The 20,431-nt window shown below is 37.8% G+C and overlaps 2 protein-coding genes across 7 annotated transcripts in view; one reads left to right on the forward strand and one right to left on the reverse strand.

Annotated features, from left to right (window-relative positions):
* Positions 1-1,810: 1,810 nt before the first annotated feature.
* The window catches only part of LOC129242935 (glycoprotein 3-alpha-L-fucosyltransferase A), a 43,360-nt gene continuing 24,739 nt past the window's right edge, over positions 1,811-20,431 (reverse strand). For 5 of the 6 annotated variants that reach the window (XM_054879883.1, XM_054879884.1, XM_054879881.1 and 2 more), the window contains exons 2-6: positions 15,447-15,649; positions 14,793-15,385; positions 14,499-14,730; positions 14,244-14,427; positions 1,811-13,308 (exon numbers count right to left, since the gene is read on the reverse strand). In XM_054879883.1, coding sequence (XP_054735858.1) covers positions 12,793-13,308; positions 14,244-14,427; positions 14,499-14,730; positions 14,793-15,385; positions 15,447-15,532 — 1,611 coding nt within the window. In that variant the 5' untranslated portion in view covers positions 15,533-15,649 and the 3' untranslated portion in view covers positions 1,811-12,792. Of the gene's footprint in view, positions 13,309-14,243; positions 14,428-14,498; positions 14,731-14,792; positions 15,386-15,446; positions 15,650-19,588; positions 19,679-20,431 lie in introns of those variants that run through there. The other variant, XM_054879882.1, reaches the window with a different exon arrangement.
* Positions 9,035-9,979, forward strand: LOC129242245 (uncharacterized). Its single transcript, XM_054878801.1, has one exon. It carries the CDS (start codon positions 9,035-9,037, stop codon positions 9,977-9,979), a length of 945 nt encoding a protein of 314 aa, XP_054734776.1.

Consider the following 20,431-nt stretch of genomic DNA (forward strand, 5'->3'; position numbering starts at 1 on the left):
CACTGCATGGACAAATATATACTGGCCAAGCAGAAACTGGTAGGGAAACGAACCAAGGCGAACGAGTGGTGAAGGATTTGTCTGCCAAATACCAAGGAAGTGGCCGAAACATTACAATGGACAATTTTTTTACGACCTTGCCAGTTGCAGAACTGCTTCTCACCTGGAAACTCACGATCGTTGGAACTTTGCGCAAAAACAAATCATATATTCCTCAAGAAATGAAGCAGAACAAAAACAGGACAATTGGTTCAACGACATTTGGCTTCAAAAATAATGTAACAATGTGCTCTTACGTTCCCAAAAAAAATAAAGCAGTAATTTTGCTTTCGACCATGCATAATGATGCTGAAATAGCTGACAGTGGGAAACCTGAAATAATTGAATATTATAATCGTACCAAAGGTGGTGTTGATCGAATGGACCAAATGTTTGCGGAATATCCAACACAAAGACAAACAAAACGATGGCCACTAGCGATGTTCTTCAACATGTTGGACATTATAGCTCTTGCAGCCTACATTGTCTACGATTTGAATAACCCTATGTTGCCTTGGAGAACAAACAACAAGCGTAAGCAGATCCTGCGCAGCTTGGCTGAAGGATTGTGTATGCCCATTATTGAAGCCAGAGCCATAAATCGTCAAGTGACGCGAAATTTTTCGACTAAAATTGCTATTGAAGCATATTTCAACCGACCGCTGGAATCAATGGTGTCAACAGCAGTATCAACATCTGCCGCAGCGCGCACGCCAAAACCTGTGTCCGGATCTTGCTATTTATGTTACGCACAAGAGGAAAAACGCCGTAGAAAAACCAGAAAGCTGTGCGCCAAATGTAAGAAGCCAATGTGTCTTCAACATTCGGTCACATCAACAAATTGCTCTATTTGCCATGATTTTCCTTAGATATAAGATGCATTTTTATAATTTTTATAATAAAAGTCAATAATATAATGTGTGAAATGAATATTTTTAATTTTTCAAATAAAAAAATAATCGCCATTCAGCCGCCTCTTGACTGGCTTGCATGTCAAACTCATATATCCACATCTCACCACCTGTTATGATGCGCTCGATAAAGCTTGGGTCCGAATTCACTTGCTCAAGCATGTCTTCAGCCACCTTCTTCCGATGAATTTTTTGAAAGAAATTCAACTCTTTGGAACGAGTCGAGCAGTCACGCGTCTCATGCCCAATTGATGGTGTAAAATGTTGCGAATTGGTTGGTGACACACGCTAAAGTCACTAGCTACCTCCCTTAAATGGTGGTTTTCCAGCGCCATTTCCTTGATTTTGTCGACGTTTTCATCCGTTGAAGTCTTCTCCGCTACTGGCTTCCCGATTAGAAGGTCGTATAGACTTATCGGCTACAATAAAAATAAGCAACTGCACATACATACATGCAAGCCAATCTATCTAAAGAAACTGCAACGAATTAAAAAATAAATTAATTAACAAGAAAATTCCGCTGAAATTTATGTATTTTCTAGCAAAATCAAACGAGGTTTAATTAAACAAAGGAAAACGAGATACACCAAAAGAAATATACAACTAACGATTTTAAACAAACATGATTCAACACTATTTAAAAAATAAGACGAATAAAATCATAAAAAAAGAAACTGCCGTAATAACGGTACAGACGAGTGCAGTTTTACGTCAAAATTTAGCCCGCCATTTAAATAAAAGTTAGAAAAAAGTGTCAATTCGTATAGAGGACACTCTGTCTCTCTCTCTCCCCATAGCTGTATGTATGTATACATATGTGCATATGCTACCACAAATAAAGAAACAGCAATTTTTCCATTTATTAATATTCTGCGCGACGGCTTGCACTTCTTTTATTCGAATATTAATTCGTATTTATTTATTTGATTTTATTTAGCATTTTCTCTCATTGATTCTTGCATTCATTGCTAATAAATATTATCACAGTAAAATAATATTACAATTAAATAAATGCTTAAAATATTGCCTGTAAAATAAATAAAAAAGTACGCAGACAAGAATTGCTGTTTAGAAAAAAAAAAAAAAAATTGGCAAACCATTTGTATGCATCATACTTAAGTTTTATAAATCCGAAATATAAACCCACATGTGTGGGCTAATACTTATGTACATACATATACGCAGTATGTGCATGCATTGATATAGGATTGTCAAATATAAAACGTTGTATGTTCTGTAAATATAAACATAGCAAAGCGGCAAAGAAAAATAGGAATTCGAGTTGACTGATTGTTTTGTGTTGCAAATGTATGTATGTATGTATGTATAATAATGAAAAGCGCATATTCGGTTTGTAAGTAAATTGTGTTACAATAAATGAAATTCATATTTGCTTAAGGATTTCATTTTTATTTTCAATATTTGCTATCTTATTGTAGTTAGTTAAGTTGTGTTTGCGAGTTAAGGTTTACCGGCATTTCGTTTTGTCTGTAGAGTTTCTGTAACAAGTGTACATATATACATACACAAGTACGTATGTAAGTAGGTAGTTGAGTGCTATAGTAGAAAATATTTATAAGAGTTCATAAATCAATTGTTGTCTAGCGGTATTATGTGGTCCGTTTACTGGGTTGTTATTGTTGTAACAGCAAAAAGCAGTCTGAATATTTTTCATCTGCTGCAACTGGAGTGTTTTGGAGCGTCTGACCAGTTATAAATCCAGGTGCTTGCGGTAACCTGGTAAGTCCCACGGTCATGAACGTGCAAATGCTGGGTTGCTGTTGTAGTAGCAGATTAACTAAGCCCTGTCTGGATTGGCGTTCCACCAAGTAGCAACGAGGTCACATACGGAGAGGTCAGTTCGGGAGATATACTGTGTCAACGGACACAGACCAAAGGGATGTACATATTTTTCCCCCTTACACCCTAGTGAAGCATAGGGTCTCTATCACCAAAGAGAGATGCGTGTTAAATGTATTTGCATGAACGGTGGTTAAGATCATACAGAGCTTCTTCAAATATTGGATATATGTATGTTTGGTGCGTCGGGGTCCGTACGAGGTTCGTATGGTGCATACGTAGCAGTTTAACCTGCTATAATAACAAGACTGTACGTAGTTGTGCGGATCTTCTTCGGCTATGGATGGGGCCTAGTCTCTTATAAGGGCTTTAAAGGCGAACATTTTTTGGCATGAGTTGCCAACGACAGCCGAAAGTTTCCGTCGCCAGTGCTGCGAGTTGTATCGTTTTTGTAGAGTTAAGTGGGATATCGGACTGTTAAGTGGTATCTCGGACTGTACACAGTTTCAAGCCGACTCCGAACGGCACTGTTAGAAAACCATTTTTTTCTTCATTTTAGTGTTTCACGGAGATTCGAACCCACGTACTCCAAATTCCGAATGCTAGTCACCGAAAATTCGGCCGGTTAAACACAATTGCGACGGGGACGGAAAACAATATTGCGACGAGATCTTTCTCAGCTAACATTTTGTGTTCCGTCCTCCTCACAATTCTGTGCAATTTCATGCTATGGAGTTCTGTGATTAAGTTCGTTAAGTCCCATTAGAGATTCATTTCAGGATAAAATAGTTAGGTGAGAAAGTTAGTCATTGAAGTTAAAGTGTGTAAGTGAGCCGACATTAAGTTATATATTTTTGCTAAAGCTGTATTATTAAAAAAAAAAAACTGTAATAGTAGGAAAAGCTAGATTGTCATATTGTTTTGTGACTTTGCAGTTGATTAGCTATGGGAAAAATATGTGTATATAAATATGTGTCTAAAAGTAAAGTCAACTGTTTACTGTAATTTCTTCATAATTCATTGAGCAGCTCAATTTTACTTATTGGAAGATTAATAAACAATGTACATACGTACAGATTTTTATTAGCACTCATTTCACACACAAATTCGTTCATACCTAGAATTTAGACTTTCATTCTATAACTATTTATATACTAATATAACATACATATATGTATGTATGTACATATGTATCTGCGCATGAGTCTACGTTTTTTATGTATGCAAGTTAATATTGATGACTTGATGACGTGTTTTTATTTACTTAAATCAATACATTTAATAAATTTTTGGAATTCTTTAATTCAATTTTCACGACCTTCGAATGATACGTTTTTAATACTCTGCAACACACATACATATGTGGTATATACGCTCAATCATACATATGCAAATGCACACAGATATACACTGTGTATGTATATGTGTGCCTGTTTTAATGCATATTTTATAATTATAATATTGCTCAGTTAGCTTTTACGCACATTAATAAAAAAAACATCTAATTTTAACATTCAGTTTCCTTATAAGCTACATATGTATGTACGTACATACAATCAATTATATGTATGCATGTCTGTATGTTTGTGTGTGCGTTTTCGGTTGGAATGTGTGTTAATTTGTATGGATATGAATTTATAAAAATTCTTACAAAATTAGCTGACCAGCACATAATTAGCGTTTTTGTTGTTTTTGTTTGTAATGCGTAAAAAAGCGCAGTCGGACATTCTTAGGAATGCACAATGGTACGTACATATGTATGTATAATATGTTAACTCTAAATATACATACATACAATCTAATTTTTTTACGAACTGTTAAAAAAATATTTTCCCACCTATATATTACTCATTTCATTTCGTTAATATAGCCAAGTTAAAACTTATAAACTTAAGAGGCAAGTTTTGATAAAGTTGTAAAATTAATAAAAATTTTGCTCGCAGAAGCATGAGATAAAAGTATTATATTATAAAATTTTCAATTAATCGATTTTTTCTGTTTTGCTTAATTTTAAAGTTCATTTCCAATAAAAAAAATTTGTATGCTGAAACCGGCTTGCCAACCATTTCCTATAGAATAGCCAGCACAGCTCGCAAACTCCTGCCAAAATTCTTGTACAAACTCCATTTTCTGCGAAGCCGATCAAAAAATTATAACACAGGTGCCAATCGGTCTTGCTAAATGCTCGAGATTTAGTAAAGGTTCTACAGATACCCGCCAACGGAAAGCCGCAAACAACAGAAGTATACCCACAATGGTTGATTAACAACGTCAAACCAATCATCGAGGCTCTGCAACTTCCCAAAACAAGCACTCCAATAGAGAAGTGCATAAAACTCTTCGTCGCGGAGAAAGAAAAAACTGTTTGTAACTGTCTAATTTTCATGGCGTCAAAGTGCTCTCACATCTTAATAGTAAGAAAACCCTATATTATTTCCTTTGCTAAGTTTGGAAAGAAGGAAATAAATAGCATGCATCAAGGCGCATGCATTAAAGGTGATGGCACTAGACCAATAACCATATTTTGTGCATTAGAAATGTCTCTACAAAAGAAAGTAGAAGAGAAAAAAGAAGAGAAGGAACTATTTGGAAAAGCCGACATGAAGTTGGTGCTAGAAGCATGCGACGATAATGCGCATTTCATTTTTTGCTGACATCCGAATGTATACGGCGAAAGAAAAACAAAACAAATAAGCTCGTTTACCAATACCCCCTTTAATAGAGTTGTCTTGGTATGCATTATCCATGGCATTTATCTATTTAAATTCGGAAAAGTAAACTATGTATTACAAAGTGTCATTCTGGCGATACCCACTTCTTATTTCGGTGTTATGTTTTTAAGCTGTATAAGCTTAAACACAAATTCATTTTCTCAGCTGTTTAATCAGCTGTTTAAGCAAATGTAAGTAAGTAAATAAAAATGCATGATACGGTGAAGGCAAATAAAAATAAAAATTTTGAACGAAAAAAAAAGAAAATCGTTTTCCTAAAAAATTGTTTTTTCATAGTTCTTTTTTGTGAATTGTCTTTTTTCTGTTGAGAGTAAATAAAATGTATATTAGCTCAAGTTGCATTTTCAACTTATATTTTCAAAATGAAACCTGAGTTCAAATACGTTAAAATAAAGCTTCAAGATTACAGTGGCGCTCAAAATAACAGCGCAATATTACCAAGTTTTGATTCTCTGTTTTTATGAAAATATAATTTACACAATAAGAAAAATTATATGATTCAAAGTTTCAAGCTTTGTACAAAATTTAAAAGTGTTCAACGAATTTTCAAAAAAGATTTTGAAATTTCAGTCAGCAAAAAACTTGTTTAAGAATTCAAAAATTGCAAGATTCAAACTTTGTACAGAATTTAAAAGAAATCAACAAATTTTCAATACAATTTCAAAAACTTTTCAGCCAGTAAAACACTTTTTAAAGCTCAGAATTGTTGAGTCCAGTTTAGTATTAGTTTAAAATACTTTAATGTTTTTCAACTCATGTTATTCGATATAATTTTCTGTGAACATAAGTAGGTTTTGTTTGAAATAATTCTGTATATATAGGGAATAGTTTGTAAAAAAATTGTGTGAAAAAATTGTAATTTCAAAGCTAAACCAGCAAACTTTCATTTTGCTCAGAAAAAAGGGACTTTTGCCGCAAGATTCCCGCAATATTATCAAGGATTCTCCACGCAACATTCCCGCAACATTTTGGTCCTTCGAGCCGGATAAGTGATTCCCGCGAACATTTAAAGTTTAGCCAATAGATTTTGGCTAAGGTGCATGCAGGTACTACATACATATCTCAATTAATTAGCATTTTTTGGGTCCTTCTACCAATCGATTTCGGCTAATTAAATGAAAGTGTCTTATCGCGATTAATGAGTGTTAAATAACAATTAACTATAAGTAACCAAAGAACAAGGTAAAAAAAGGGGCTCTAGTGCGTTGATTTGTGCGTGATAGCAGTGCGAATATCGTCCTTCAAATCTCCAAGGACAAGAAAAATGTCGAGCTCGGTAAAAACACGCGACTCTGCACTTAACGCCATTAAGCGGTATATGGTTAAGAGTGTGGACGATGCCTTTACGATGGATGCAGAAAGCATAAAAAGTTATATGCAACTACTCACTGAACAGTGGACTCGTTTTAATAGCGCTCAAGATGCGGTCGAAATTTCGTGTGGAAGTGACCATGTAGATATTGAAGAAAGTGTGCGAATTCAAGCTGAGACGTGGTACTCTACGACTTTAGCAAATTTCAATCGCGTACAGAAGTGTCGTGCCAAAGCGCAACCGGCGTCGGTGTCAACGCCTGTGTCTGCAGCAATATGGCTGCCAAAAATGGAGCTGCCTAAATTCTCTGGGGACTCCACTGAGTGGATCGGGTTTTTTGACGCATTTTCTGCCTTGGTCGACTGTAATGCCGCATTGTCAAATGGTCAAAAACTTCACTATCTTCGTAGTTGTTTAAGGGGTGACGCGTTAAAAATCATAAGTGGGTTTAAAATATGTGATGTTAATTATGAAGAAGCTTGGGACCTACTAAAATCGCGTTATAAGGTCATGCGCGTTATAGTTGAAGGACATTTTAGAGCTATGGCCAACGTAAAGAGGGCAGCTAGTGATACCTCCGACGCAATTAAGGGAGTGATCGACGACTTCCAGCAACATATACGCGAAGGCTTTGGGACGCCCTGTGGAATTTTGGGACGATTGGCTAGTGTACGAACTAGTCAATAAATTAGGCTTCGAGACACGAAAGCAATGGGAGCTATCACTCGTCACTGATGAGCCTCCGACATTCGAACAACTGTCCACGTTTTTAGAAGTTAGATGTCGTTCTCTATCAATGCTATCATCGTCAACGGTATTATTGCCAGCTAAGGGTAAAACCGCGTCGGTGTGTAAGTCTACGAATGTGTTTCACGCAGTGCAAGATTAGAACAGCACGGGCTGTATATTTTGTAACGGACCGCACAAAATATACAGTTGTGAAAATTTTCGGGACCTTGACGCAAACGGTAAATCGAAATTTGTGAGAGAATCGCGCGTGTGTATGAACTGCTTGAGTTCAGGCCATTATAAGGCAAAGTGTAACAGCACATCTGCATGCAGGATTTGCCATCAACGCCATCACGCGCTGTTGCATAATACTGCCGCTACAACTAACGCTACAACCGTTGCTCATTTCGTCAACAGCGTCTCTCTTAGGCCTTTCTCCCTCGCCGCAGACGTCATGCATCAAACGAAGCAACCGTTTCATCCGCTAACGGTCCTTCCACAGACACCGCTGCTGCCTGTACGTCTTCACATTTGAATGTCAATCCCAACCAGCCTCGTCCAAGAGAAAGAACTGTGCTGTTGGCGACCGCTTTAGTCAAGGTACGCGATTGCTCTGGTCATTGGCAACCCGCTCGCTTGCTGTTTGATTCTGGTTCGCATGCTTCCTTCGTAACCGAGTCATGTGTACAACGCTTGGGATTACCGCGAAGATTGCGGACCCTCTTGATTTGATTTCTGGAATTGGTTCCTCCCAAGGGATACGCTCTAGAGGTGAAGTATTACTTTCATTATCATCTCATTTTTCAGCCCTATGCTTTACTGTTGACGCATTGATTCTGCCTAAAATCACAAGCGATTTGCCAATACAGCCCTTGAAGGTTTCGGCGTGGCCGCACATACAAGATCTATTTTTAGCCGATCAGCACTTCATGAAACCCGGGCGTATCGATATCTTGGTCGAAATGGACGTCATGGGACAGCTCCTCTGCTCGGAGATTCGTAAGGGTCCACCCGGTACGCCCATGGCTCAACGAACGGTTTTCGGTTGGACGTTGTTTGGAAATGTCGATGGATCCGAATCCACTTCGCTCGGCTTACAGTCTCTGCATTGTGAAGTTCATTTAGATCGAGCGCTCACTAGACTTTGGGAGTTAGAAGAAGCACCGAAAAAGGCCCACCTCGCCTACGAAGAACGCTATTGTGAAGAGTTTTTCGAAAAAACGCACAGAAGGTCACCTGACGGTCGATTCATAGTAGAGCTGCCGCTGAAATCTGACTTACCCTTGGGAGCATCACGAAGTTATGCTGTTCGAAGTCTACTAAGCATCGAAAAAAGACTTGCGCGAGATGACGACCTACGCCAACGCTACAATGAGTTCATGCAAGAACGTTGAGTTCATGCATCGTTGAACGATGCATTATTTGTTGGTCCCCAATTGCAACCTGATTTGTATTCAATTTTAACACGTTTCAGAACGCATCACTACGCAGTAACGGCGGACATCGCGAAAATGTACCGCCAAATATGCATGTCCACGAAAAACCTCGATCTACAACGCATTGTCTGGCGTCGTGATCCGACGTTACCCATAAAGGATTATCGCATGTTGCGCGTTACTTATGGCGTTGCCGCTGTGTCCTACTTAGCCGTTAAATCGCTGCAACAAACCGCAAAATATTCGTCACATATTCGTGAGAAGGCTGCTGCCGTCATCCATAAGGACTTTTACATGGATGATCTTCTCACTGGTGCGTCTTCTAAAGAAGAGCTGCTATGTTTACAACGAAACGTCTCCGAAATACTGAAGGAAGGGGGCTTTGAACTTCGAAAATGGGCGTCTAATTTTGCGGAACTTTTTGAAAATGTTTCGAATGCATCGGAAAATATATCACACTACCTAGTCGATAGTAAAGATGTCCATGCCTTGGGCCTGATATGGAATACAGAGGAGGACTACTTCACGTTCTCAGTTAATCTGAATCATCCACCCACTATTTTAACGAAGATAACATTCTTGCTCGCTCCAGCGACCATAAGATCAAAGATGTGGTTTCAGGAGATCTGGCGTATGAGTGTCGGTTGGGATGACGTTATTCCAGACTGCATCGCAGCACAGTGGCGACAACATCGCTCGGAATTACTACTGCTATCAAGTTTAAAGATAAGTCGCTGGTTTGGCTCAGGAGCAGGTGAGTCGTTCACTGAACTACATATTTTCGCTGACGCTTCCGAACGCGCTTACGCTGCCGTAATGTACGCGCGCACATTACACAACGACGGCAGTATTACTGTCGTGCTGATCTCGTCGAAGACTAAGGTAGCACCACTTAAAACAACAACCCCGCCACGCGTAGAATTGTGCGCTGCACATCTTGCTGCTAAATTGGCGCGAAACGTGTTACATAGCTGGGGTGATCTCCGCTATCCGATCTCCGCTATCCGATGCTTGGACTGACTCAACTATTACATTGGCATGGCTTCAGGCGCATCCTAGTAAGTGGATAACTTTCGTTGCCAATCGCGTTGCTGACATCCAAGAAGTTTTACCGCCTGAATGTTGGAACCATATCCGCTCTGAACTGAATCCAGCAGATTGCGCTTCTAGAGGTGTAACTCCGTCTGAACTACTGCATCAAAAACTATGGTGATCTGGTCCTGAATTTGCAACACACAACTTAGTTGGGCGTTCGTAGCAATGGTCGTCGCCCATGCTACGAGCTCAGATGATCACTGGCCGATATTGATGAGATATTCATCGTATTCCAAGCTGCGCCGCATCATTGCTTACGTGTTAAGGTTTTTCGTCAACGCTCGGGTTAAGACACGAATCAACGCTGCTAAACGGGTCGGTCCTCCCTGCTGTCAAGAGATATCCGAAGCTGAAGCTGCCCACTTGCGAAACTGATCATTCACGATATTCACGAATTCACATTACACGCTGGACCCCGCATCATGCAAACCATCCTGCAACGTCGATATTGGGTTATTGGCGCCCGCAGCCTAATTCGTAGCACATATCGCAAATGCGTAAAGTGCACCTGTCTCAACCGCAATCACGCTGCACAATCAATGGGGGATTTACCTGCGATCCGAACCACCTACGCCCGCTGTTTCATCCACGCTGCTGTCGATTTTGCTGGACCATACTCTTACAAGTTCACTCATGGGAGAGGAGCGAAGGCCACCAAGGGTTATATTTCCGCTTTTATTTGCATGTGCACCGGGGCGATGCATTTAGAGTTTGTCGGAGATCTATCAACATCGAGCTTCCTCAATGCCTTTAAAAGATTTGTAAGCCGCAGAGGTTTTTGCAAGGTCATTTCTTCTGACAATGGGAGGAATTTCATCGGGGCCGAGAAGGAGTTTCGAATTGCGTTTGAAAGGTGTATGGCTGATACCAAACTCCATTCGTTTTTTGCAGACTCTAACATCGAATGGCGTTTCAACCCTCCGTCCGCGCCTCATATGGGGGGGTACTGGCAGATTGGCATAAAAAGAGTCAAATATCATCTGAAACGTGTTATGAGCGAAATTCTTCTGTCCTACGAAGAGTTCAACACGCTGCTGACAGAAGTAGAAGCCTGCGTCAACTCCCGTCCACTCTGTGACAATTCTGCAGCCGCTGGTGATGTAGAGGTACTTACGCCTGGCCACTTCATTGTCGGTGAACCGCTTAAATCTATCCCGGAGCCTGAGGGTCAAGGGCTCCGTGGAAATCTGCGTCAGCGATGGCAAGCGATCTCTGCCATGAGACGGCATTTCTGGCGCCGTTGGAGAGACGAATATCTCGTCAGCTTGCAACGTCGTACCAAGTGGCTTCGCCCTTCACGCAACAACGAAGAAGGTGATGTAGTTGCAGTCTTCAACGAGCCTACCCCTCCGACGAAGTGGACGCTGGCACGTGTTATTAAATGCCACCCTGGCGCCGATGACGCGTGAGAGTGGTTACGCTGAAAACACCGCATGGCGAATTAGTTCGGCCCATAGTAAAGCTCTGCCCTTTACCAACGAAAGGAGACTTGTTTCACGAAGAAACTACTAATTCATCATAAATGTTATCAAGCTTTTCATATTTTTCTTTGCTATAATTTGTAACTTTCTATATTGAACTTATTGAGATAGTTCAAGGGCGGCGGTATGTTGAGTCCAGTTTAGTATTAGTTTAAAATACTTTAATGTTTTTCAACTCATGTTATTCGATATAATTTTCTGTGAACATAAGAAGGTTTTGTTTGAAATAATTGTGTATATATAGGGAATAGTTTGTAATAAAATTGTGAGAAAAAAATTGTAATTTCAAAGCTGAACCAGCAGACTTTCATTTTGCTCTGAAAAAAAGGACTTTTGCCGCAAGATTCCCGCAATATTATCAAGGATTCTCCAAGCAACATTCTCGGAATATTATCAACATATTAAGAATTCTCCACGCAACATTCCCGCAACAGGAATACTCGAATTTTTTCCAAAAATTTTGACTAAATTTTGATGAAAACATATTGATTTGTTCTTTAATTTTACAAAGTTTGAGACCTAGTTTATATGGCCTTTGTAAGAGCTCGAACTATATTTGCATAAAAAAATTATTAAAGCTAAATGCGAAATAAATCAGTTCTTAAAACTTGTTAATAAGTCCCTACGCTAAAGTGGAAATATCGAAAGAAAATAAAATTAATATATATTACTATTTTGTGTTAACTAATTATCATTCGCAACTTAAATTGCAAGTGGGTTGAGAGCAAAAGCATGAAGAAGAATTTATAACAAGGCAGTAACAGAAAAAAAGCAAACAAACCATTTTTGTTTTTTTTCAAAATTTTCATAAGCCCTTAGCTATATACAAAAAGTTCCTATAAACCTAAATTTCTACATCTTCACTAACTTCGGCGCCTAATGCAATTAGCCTACTTGCTTACTTTGGTATTTGGTATATTTATGTACGTATATGTTTGTATTTGTGTTTAACTGTATGTGTGCGTTTCATAACTTCAAAATACCTGACATTTAGCTGACATTTGCTTACTACTATGTTTACCATAAATACTCGCTAAAAATCGACTAGGCGCATCAAACTACGAATGGTTCGCTACACTCTTTCGTCACATACACACCCACACAACCACTCACATGCAACTCAATTCATTATGTATTATATGTATACTACTATGTTTGTATGTATGTATAGTGTAATAATAAATAAGCCTTAAACTACTTAACATATTCAATAACAACGCTTGCGATTGCCAGCCAGTATCCCAACTGCAGTCGCCACTAATCATCTCGTATGACGTCCTTGCGCGCCTTAAAGTTACGCCACGAACCGTTTGTGCATACACCAGCACCACGCCACCAATCATTCACGTCCGTGTACCAACGCGGTTTTCGTAACGAGTCTTCGTCGTGCAGCGCGGCGCATACGCGACACCAATAATACGTATTGATGAACTCACCGGTACCCTTCCATTTGAAATACGAATTGTAAAGCTCATCGTCTTTGTCGAGTATGTGCAAGTACTCGGCCAATTCTTTGGGCGAGGCAAACTCATCGACGTGGATGTAGGAACGATGTGGTGCGCTTACTTCATAATCCTCCGGCCGTGCACCCATTACAATTGGCAAAATGTTGCGTTGTAAAGCATTTACGAAGAACTTTTCGGTGATGTAGTCTTTGCAGTTGGAGTTCTCGAAGGCGAGGTAAAATTTGTAGTCATGATCGAGTAGTTCGAAACATTTGTCGGCGGTGTTGCGTGAGCATTTGTAATTGCCACAAACGCCATAGATGTCGACCTAGTGATGAAGAGAACAAGAATTATCGGTAAAATTAACGAAAATTTACAGGTAGACATACAAAAAAAAAAATTAAATATATATATAAAACTAAACAATTGGCGCATAAACTTCTGGTAGGTGTTTGGCCGAACTCCTCTTCCTATTTGTGGCATGCGTCTTGATGTTGTTCCACAAATGGAGGGACCTACAGTCTCAAGCCGACTCCGTAGTTGCTTTAGTCTGCCCTTCCTCCTGTGAAGACAGGAAACTCAGTGTGGCTTATACTTATATTGCACTCGATTCACTAAGTCCTGTCTCAGAGTATTATTTCCGTGGTCTGCTTTCCACTATACTGCATTAAATTTGCTCCAGTAGCCACTATAGATTGATACTGCGCTTTCGAAGAGTTATTGAATACATTCCGAGTTGGTCGTTACCGACCGAACAACTTTATGCATGGTTGAAGCACGTCGTAATAATCGTCTTTGCCCTCATATCAATTGCATAGTTCATGGTTTGAGTTAAGTTGCAGAATGGGTAGGGGAATTACTCTGAGTACCCTACTGAAGATTGTAATGCAACCCGAATTACTAATTTTTATGATGATGGAACACAGTCCGTTGTAGTTGGAGCCAGTCCTAGATTTTAGATATCTATGTAAATAAACGAACCAGCTAACTTCTTGCTTGCTTGAGAATGCAAATAACGCTTTGAAATTAAAGTTGAGCAACGGGTTGAAGTTCTTAGTCATCGTAAGAAGTACTTGAGTAAATTTTGTCTACTTCTCTATCCATCAACCGCTTTATTTCAAATGAAATGTGCAAGGAGATAGTTTTTGACTCGTATTCACTTGGCTGGTATTTCACTTAACTTTTAGTGGTATCAGTAACTGACCTCAGTTTGCCCATTTCTAATTCGCTGTTAATTGAAATAAATAAATATTAACAACTCACATCTATAAATTTTTGTAATTCATGCGCGAATTGTAAACGGCCATTGCGTGCACCACAGTTCGAAACAAACCAGGCAACTTTTTTCGTTTTATTCAAAGCATAGTTGTGATCTTGCTCCACTTGATGAATTTTCGAATCGTAGTAAACCCACTTTTCATAAGGCGTCACAATGTCGCTGTCACGCCTGAAATACGTTAGGAATTAGGGCGCATTAGTTCAGTGAAAGAAATGTTGGGAAATTGACACTGGTCTTACCTATAAGTGGCCGTCCAATTAATCGCATCTGGTACTTTAACATTTTGTGTATGATATGGACATTCCAGATAGTACAGCATGCTAACCTGCTTTGGATTCAATGGCCTGCCGAGACCAGTTGGTATAAAATGATCCTTATACAATATCATATCTGCCTTGTCGGCATTACCACGATTCGGTGTCAGCTCGCAGGTATCCACAGGGCATTTCGAGCGTAGGAAGACATCGCGACCTGTGGTGATGAAGAGAATACAATTATAAAGCACCATCTAAACTTTCTTTACTTGGTGCTACCTTGCTTCACATTCCATGGACCCAGTCCATTGTAGAGGAGTATGACTTTCAGTCGTCCGCTGGCGCGCACCTTCTCATAGTTCGGCGGCACATACATTAACTGATTGACGATGCGATCGCTATGCGGATCTTGGTGCGGAAAGAGCCGTGCACCACGGGGATCGTGCTTTCTACCGTGCCCCAATCCAACTGCTGAACCACCACCACGTTTGCCATGCGATGCACGCGTTGGCGCTGGCTTGGGATAGTACTCACCTTGGCGGAAAAACCAAAGACGTGCTCTGGTGGGCTCCAGTGGAACCTGCCCTGGATGCATTTGCTCTTGTTGCCGCTGTTCGCTTTGGTCACTATTCACACCTTCTCTGGGCAGCGAATTGCCTGTGCTGATGATGTTCGCACGCCTGCGCAGCGCTGCACTATTATTATCCGAGTCATCGCCGCCGTCGCCTGCCTCCAGCGCCGCCGCTTGATTGCCCGGTTGCAAAGTGTTATAGGAGTGCGTGTAGTATTGCAAGGATTGTTGGGCTTGTTCTTCTGCTGAGCGCGTCTGTATTTGCTGTGACGCACTTTTTGATTTCCAAATTTCATGTTCCCTATAAAGTGAAGCAATGGGTTGGAAAATTGCGAAATGAAGGAACCGCAAAGTCGACTTACCGCAAATTAAAACCGAATATCAGCAGGAGTGCACAGATAAGCGTAAAATAAAAATATTTCTTTAATGAGAATTTTGGGCGACGCATATTTTTCCAATCGCTAAGTCAGGAGTTCTCTTTCTTCGTTGTAGAACCGTTGTGGAAGGCACTTCTCAACTGCCGCCTTTCCTCGCCAACAACATTTATAGAAAGGTTTTCATTTCACTACAAATACAATTAAAATAAAAATATGGAATTTTAGAATGTCTGCATTCAATATTAATATTAAGATGTATCTGTGTATGTAAATGTGTCAGCTTCTCTCTGAGTGTAAAGTAAAAGTATTGTATGATATTTTTGAATATTCGTTTCGCCATGGCGAGCTTTCTGTTTTAACAAGTGGTTTTGAGCTTAACGATTTTCGGTTTAGAATAGCAGACATACGAGAATTTATATCCAACAATAAACAGTATTTATTTTATTCAAAAGTATTCAAACTCTCGCATGTGTACACATCTGCTGATGACTATAAATGTTTATTGTGGTTAATAGTCGATCTTATCAAACTCTCTTTACCATATGACTGGGTTAATTGCTTAATTTAGGTCAGACATATGTGCATATATATGAATTTAGGAAAAAAAAAAACGGAATGAGACCTATACATCCACATATACTATCATACGAAAGTATGTACTCACATGTAAATATTAAATTTATTTAAATATAAATTTATGACTAAAATCATTTAGCCTCAGCGCTTAACACCCCACTTGGAACAAATGAGTTTTGTAAATGTTAAAAATACTTTCGCGGGGTACGAGCATGCGTCACTATTTGGTAATACATTTATTGTTTTTATTTTACTAGACAAGAATGGCAAGTAGAATGTGAATTGTTGGTAGTCAGTAAATAGTCAATAGTCTGGTCAGCAAGCAACAAATAGTTAATGGTCTATAGTTATTAGTTTTAAATGTTATTTAAATTAAGATATGATATTTACTTCCACATACAAAAGTCAATAGTAATACATAAATAGTAAATAAGCAGTAGTCAGCAGTCAATAAATAGTCAAAAGAGTAGGCAGTAATTTTTAGTTCTATCTCAAGAGGCGCCACGTTCAGAGAAGAGGGGTTAACATCGACTCGGCTATGAATAACATGAAGTTAACATCGCACCAAGTGTGAATAGCATGAGCACACTTTCACGACTGCAGCTTGGCTTTATGCGGCACCGGACTATACATACATACACATATGTGTACGCATGTAAGATACTAAAAGCAAAATAATTTGTTAATAATACGAATTGTCGACTTATCGAGGGGCTTAAAAGTAAAAATACCGAAATTAACATATAATTTTCTTTTTATTCTGTATAGTCAATACACACTATTTAAAGGAAAAAATGCTCTCCATTAACGCTTTTATATTAGAAGTTTTAACACTCCATTGTGCTCACGTAAGCCGCTGTGAGAGATATGAATCTGCAGTCGGGATATCGAAATGTGACTATTAAAAAACGAAGATGACCGAAAGCGACCGCCAGCTGTTTAGCGTAAAGCCGTCTCTTTAGAATTCATTACTATCGTTTCTATAAAAAAGTTATAAAAACCATAACCTTCGTTTGCATTAGAGGCATTTTTTTTTGTTTCACGCTAAAAGTGTTAAGAATAAAAATAGAGTAACGAAGGTTTCGACAGCAAAAAGTTCGCTAAAATTTGTTTACTGATATATGGAATGCCATTTTAAATTATGCAAACTTACTTTTACGGATCTAATTTATTAATTTATTTATACCAGTTAGAAACAAAGGAATCGTGGTAATTGACTTATGATGCTGGAGCCTGCTAGGATCTAAGACTTATTTATAATAAAAACCTTGTTTTGTCTCAATATTTCTTTTCAAATTTTATTCAAAATAGTTTTTTATTAGTTTTAAATTTTTAGTACTGTAATACTACGGCTGCTGCAGTATATGCAATGGTTTATGCATCAATGCCATTCGGTTGCCTAGGATTCGAAGCCCACAATAGTCTTGACACATCAAATGATAGAACAAGCTTTTTCTAATAGCGATTGCCGCTGAGTAGGCAATGGCGAACCTCAGAGTGTATCATAAAAATATCTGCCGTTCGGAGATGGTATATAAATGTAGATCCACAACTCGAATTAAAGGAGCAGCTCGTTTAAATACCCAAGAAGGGATGTACGTGCCAATGTGGCGCAAAATTAATCACACTATAGGAAGATTTATAATTTTTGCAAATGGTGTCGCATGTCAATTATATTTAACACTTGTGAACTAGACAGCTGCAGTATACAAACAAACAAGCAATGGAGCGCGTAAAGCTCACAATAACGATTTCTTTTGATTAAATTCTTATTTGGTAAAAAGTTATGGAATACAAAATTGGGTGATTAATTTTATATTTACACATACATATTTCACATCCATATTTTTTTGGTGTAAATTGTTTTCGGTTAAAATTGAAAGAAAATTTATTTAAAAAAAATAATAAAAAAAAAAGGTTTGAATTAAAAAAAACTTATTTGTTAGAAAAAATTTTAATGAAGTTTGTTTATAATTTATAACAAAAATTGTTATATATAAAAATTGTTTTACATGTTTATAAGCTTTTATTTTCTTTATTATAAAATCATTTAATTTAGCATTGTTTTTTCAATGTTTCTCCTCTCAACTTTTTCAGTGCATTTCTTGTTTTTGGTTCATAAATTTGTTGGTGACAATTCTAATACAATATCCGAATACTATGTTTTGAGTGAAGCTGTAATATAATTCGTATAAAAGTAAGGTTAGACAAAATTTTGTGGACAACCGACTGAGAAATCCGATCTTTCGTGGGAGCTCAAATCATTTAGATGCCGCTGAAATCTAGATATTTTTTATTTTCAATACAAATTGTAAAAATTGCTCTTTTGTTTACTCATTTTTTTATTTGAAACGAAAAACCTAAGCGCAGTGTAAAATAAGTGCAGTGTCCTTGTTTTTAGTTTTAAGTCTTGATAATACGTACACGCCATGTAGGTTGATAAAAGAAGATAATGTAACAGGAAAATTAAAAAAAAGCTAACTTAAAAAAACCAAAATTAAAAAAGTAATATTAGAAAAAAAAAACATATTTCGTGCATAGTGTAATTATAGAAAGTGTGTCAGGTAGCTTTCAGTACGCTAAGTGAAACAGTAACTTTTTTCTCATTCTACCCACAGTGTACAAAGTGAACCAGCCATTGAAAAGATGCTTATTTGAAAATTTGTATGTGAAGTGATGTTTATGAGTTAGTTGTTCCTTCCAGTAATGAAAAATTTTTCTCTTAAACTTGATGAAAATTTTTAACCAATACAATCAAACAAATCGTGAAATAGGCATGTATACATTTTTAGTTTTGGCTACTTGGTTCACTGTATACACTGGGATTCTACCAATTTTTCAAAAAATAGTTTCAAAAATGAAAATAAGGAAACTTCAAATGTGCTTTGTATCATTGCATTATGATTTCCTATAACAATTCATGCTTATTATCATTCGTGTATCACCAGCGCACGCAGTAGCCCACTTCTCTACAACCTTCTGTACTGAGCATTATTAATCCAAATTGTTTGTTAGTTTACAATTTGTTAACTAGTTACAATGTAAGTAAAAAATGTAGTATATAGTATGTGCATATATTTTTATCTTCTAGTAGTCACGCACCAACCCATTGGGCTACGGGGCGGCCGAAATTGGATTTGGAATTGGATTTTTTTTAATTCCTTATCTGTGTTACGTGTACATATGTACATACACAATAAATAAAATGTGTACTTCAATATTTGATAAAATTCCATGACTCAATACTAAAAAGTAAAGCTTCGAAAAGTAAGCACCAAAGCTTGGGTTTCCCCTTAACATTTGACTGTTTCGGCTACTAGAATTTCAAAGCTAGCAGAATTTTAAAGTTAACAGAATTTATTAAAATTTGTTGTAGCTTTCATAAATAACGTGCATGAAATGCTGAAATTAATGCACTTTTGTTACTTTAAATTCACTGCAAATTACAAATTTTGAGAACCATTTAAATGCCTTTCTTCCCCTTTCTCCAACCGTTTGAAATGTAGCTTTTTGTACCAGAGAGTCAAAACTGCTTTCTCACTACTATTTACCGAATATTTAGTAACTGAGTCATGATCGAATTCCATATTAAAATGAAATAAAAAGTCGAAAGCGAGAACAAGAACAGACGACCGCACAGTGCAAATGTAAACTAGAAATGAATATTTAATATGCGAAGAGCGAAAAAACACGTACACAAAATTTCTTAAAGGCAGATAAACATATTTGAAGAATACATTGTAAGCCGATTACACCTCGTCTACGTGCCATATGTTTTATTTTTGTAGGAAAATATTTATTTATTCTTCAATATCGTCTTTGTCCCCCTCAAAGTAACCCCCCCTACAGATATACATATTAGACTTGTGCAAGCGTCTTTTCCATGTCTCGAATCACTTCTTCTGATATGCACTTTTGTTAGGTGTGGCTTTGAGCTTTTCGAGCGATATGGTTTTTATCTCTTCAATCGTCACAAATGCCCCCTTTAACAAAAGGAATCCAGATGAAAGAACCTGGAAATTTATCCTATGCGTAGTTTAACTATAAATATTATGATAGAATATTTTAGGACTAGCAATCATGAGAAACTTTTTGAGCTTGACAAGACTACATATTGTATAAGGAAAGAGCATATCGCGTGCTCCATCGAAAGTCTCTTCAGACAAAAAGTAAAATCTGCTTTTGAATGAATTCTGACTGATCTATCTATTATTTCTAATGCCCGTTACTAAAGCTGTAAAAAGGACTTGAGTAATATATGCGTGATTGAATTTATTTTTTTAAAGCATATTTCCAGTTTTGGGAACAGAAAAAAGTGGCAGGGTGTTAAGCCCAGTGAATGCGTAGCTGAGGCTTGATTACGGTGTTGTTTTTGGGTAAAAATACAGATTTTT

This window comes from Anastrepha obliqua, chromosome 3 (genome assembly GCF_027943255.1).
Source record: "Anastrepha obliqua isolate idAnaObli1 chromosome 3, idAnaObli1_1.0, whole genome shotgun sequence".
In the NCBI taxonomy this organism is placed as follows: Eukaryota; Metazoa; Arthropoda; class Insecta; order Diptera; family Tephritidae; genus Anastrepha; species Anastrepha obliqua.

Bases quoted from the DNA above. Each gene is read 5' to 3' on its own strand.
- LOC129242245 (XM_054878801.1), top strand. From the start codon at position 9,035: ATGTACCGCCAAATATGCATGTCCACGAAAAACCTCGATCTACAACGC.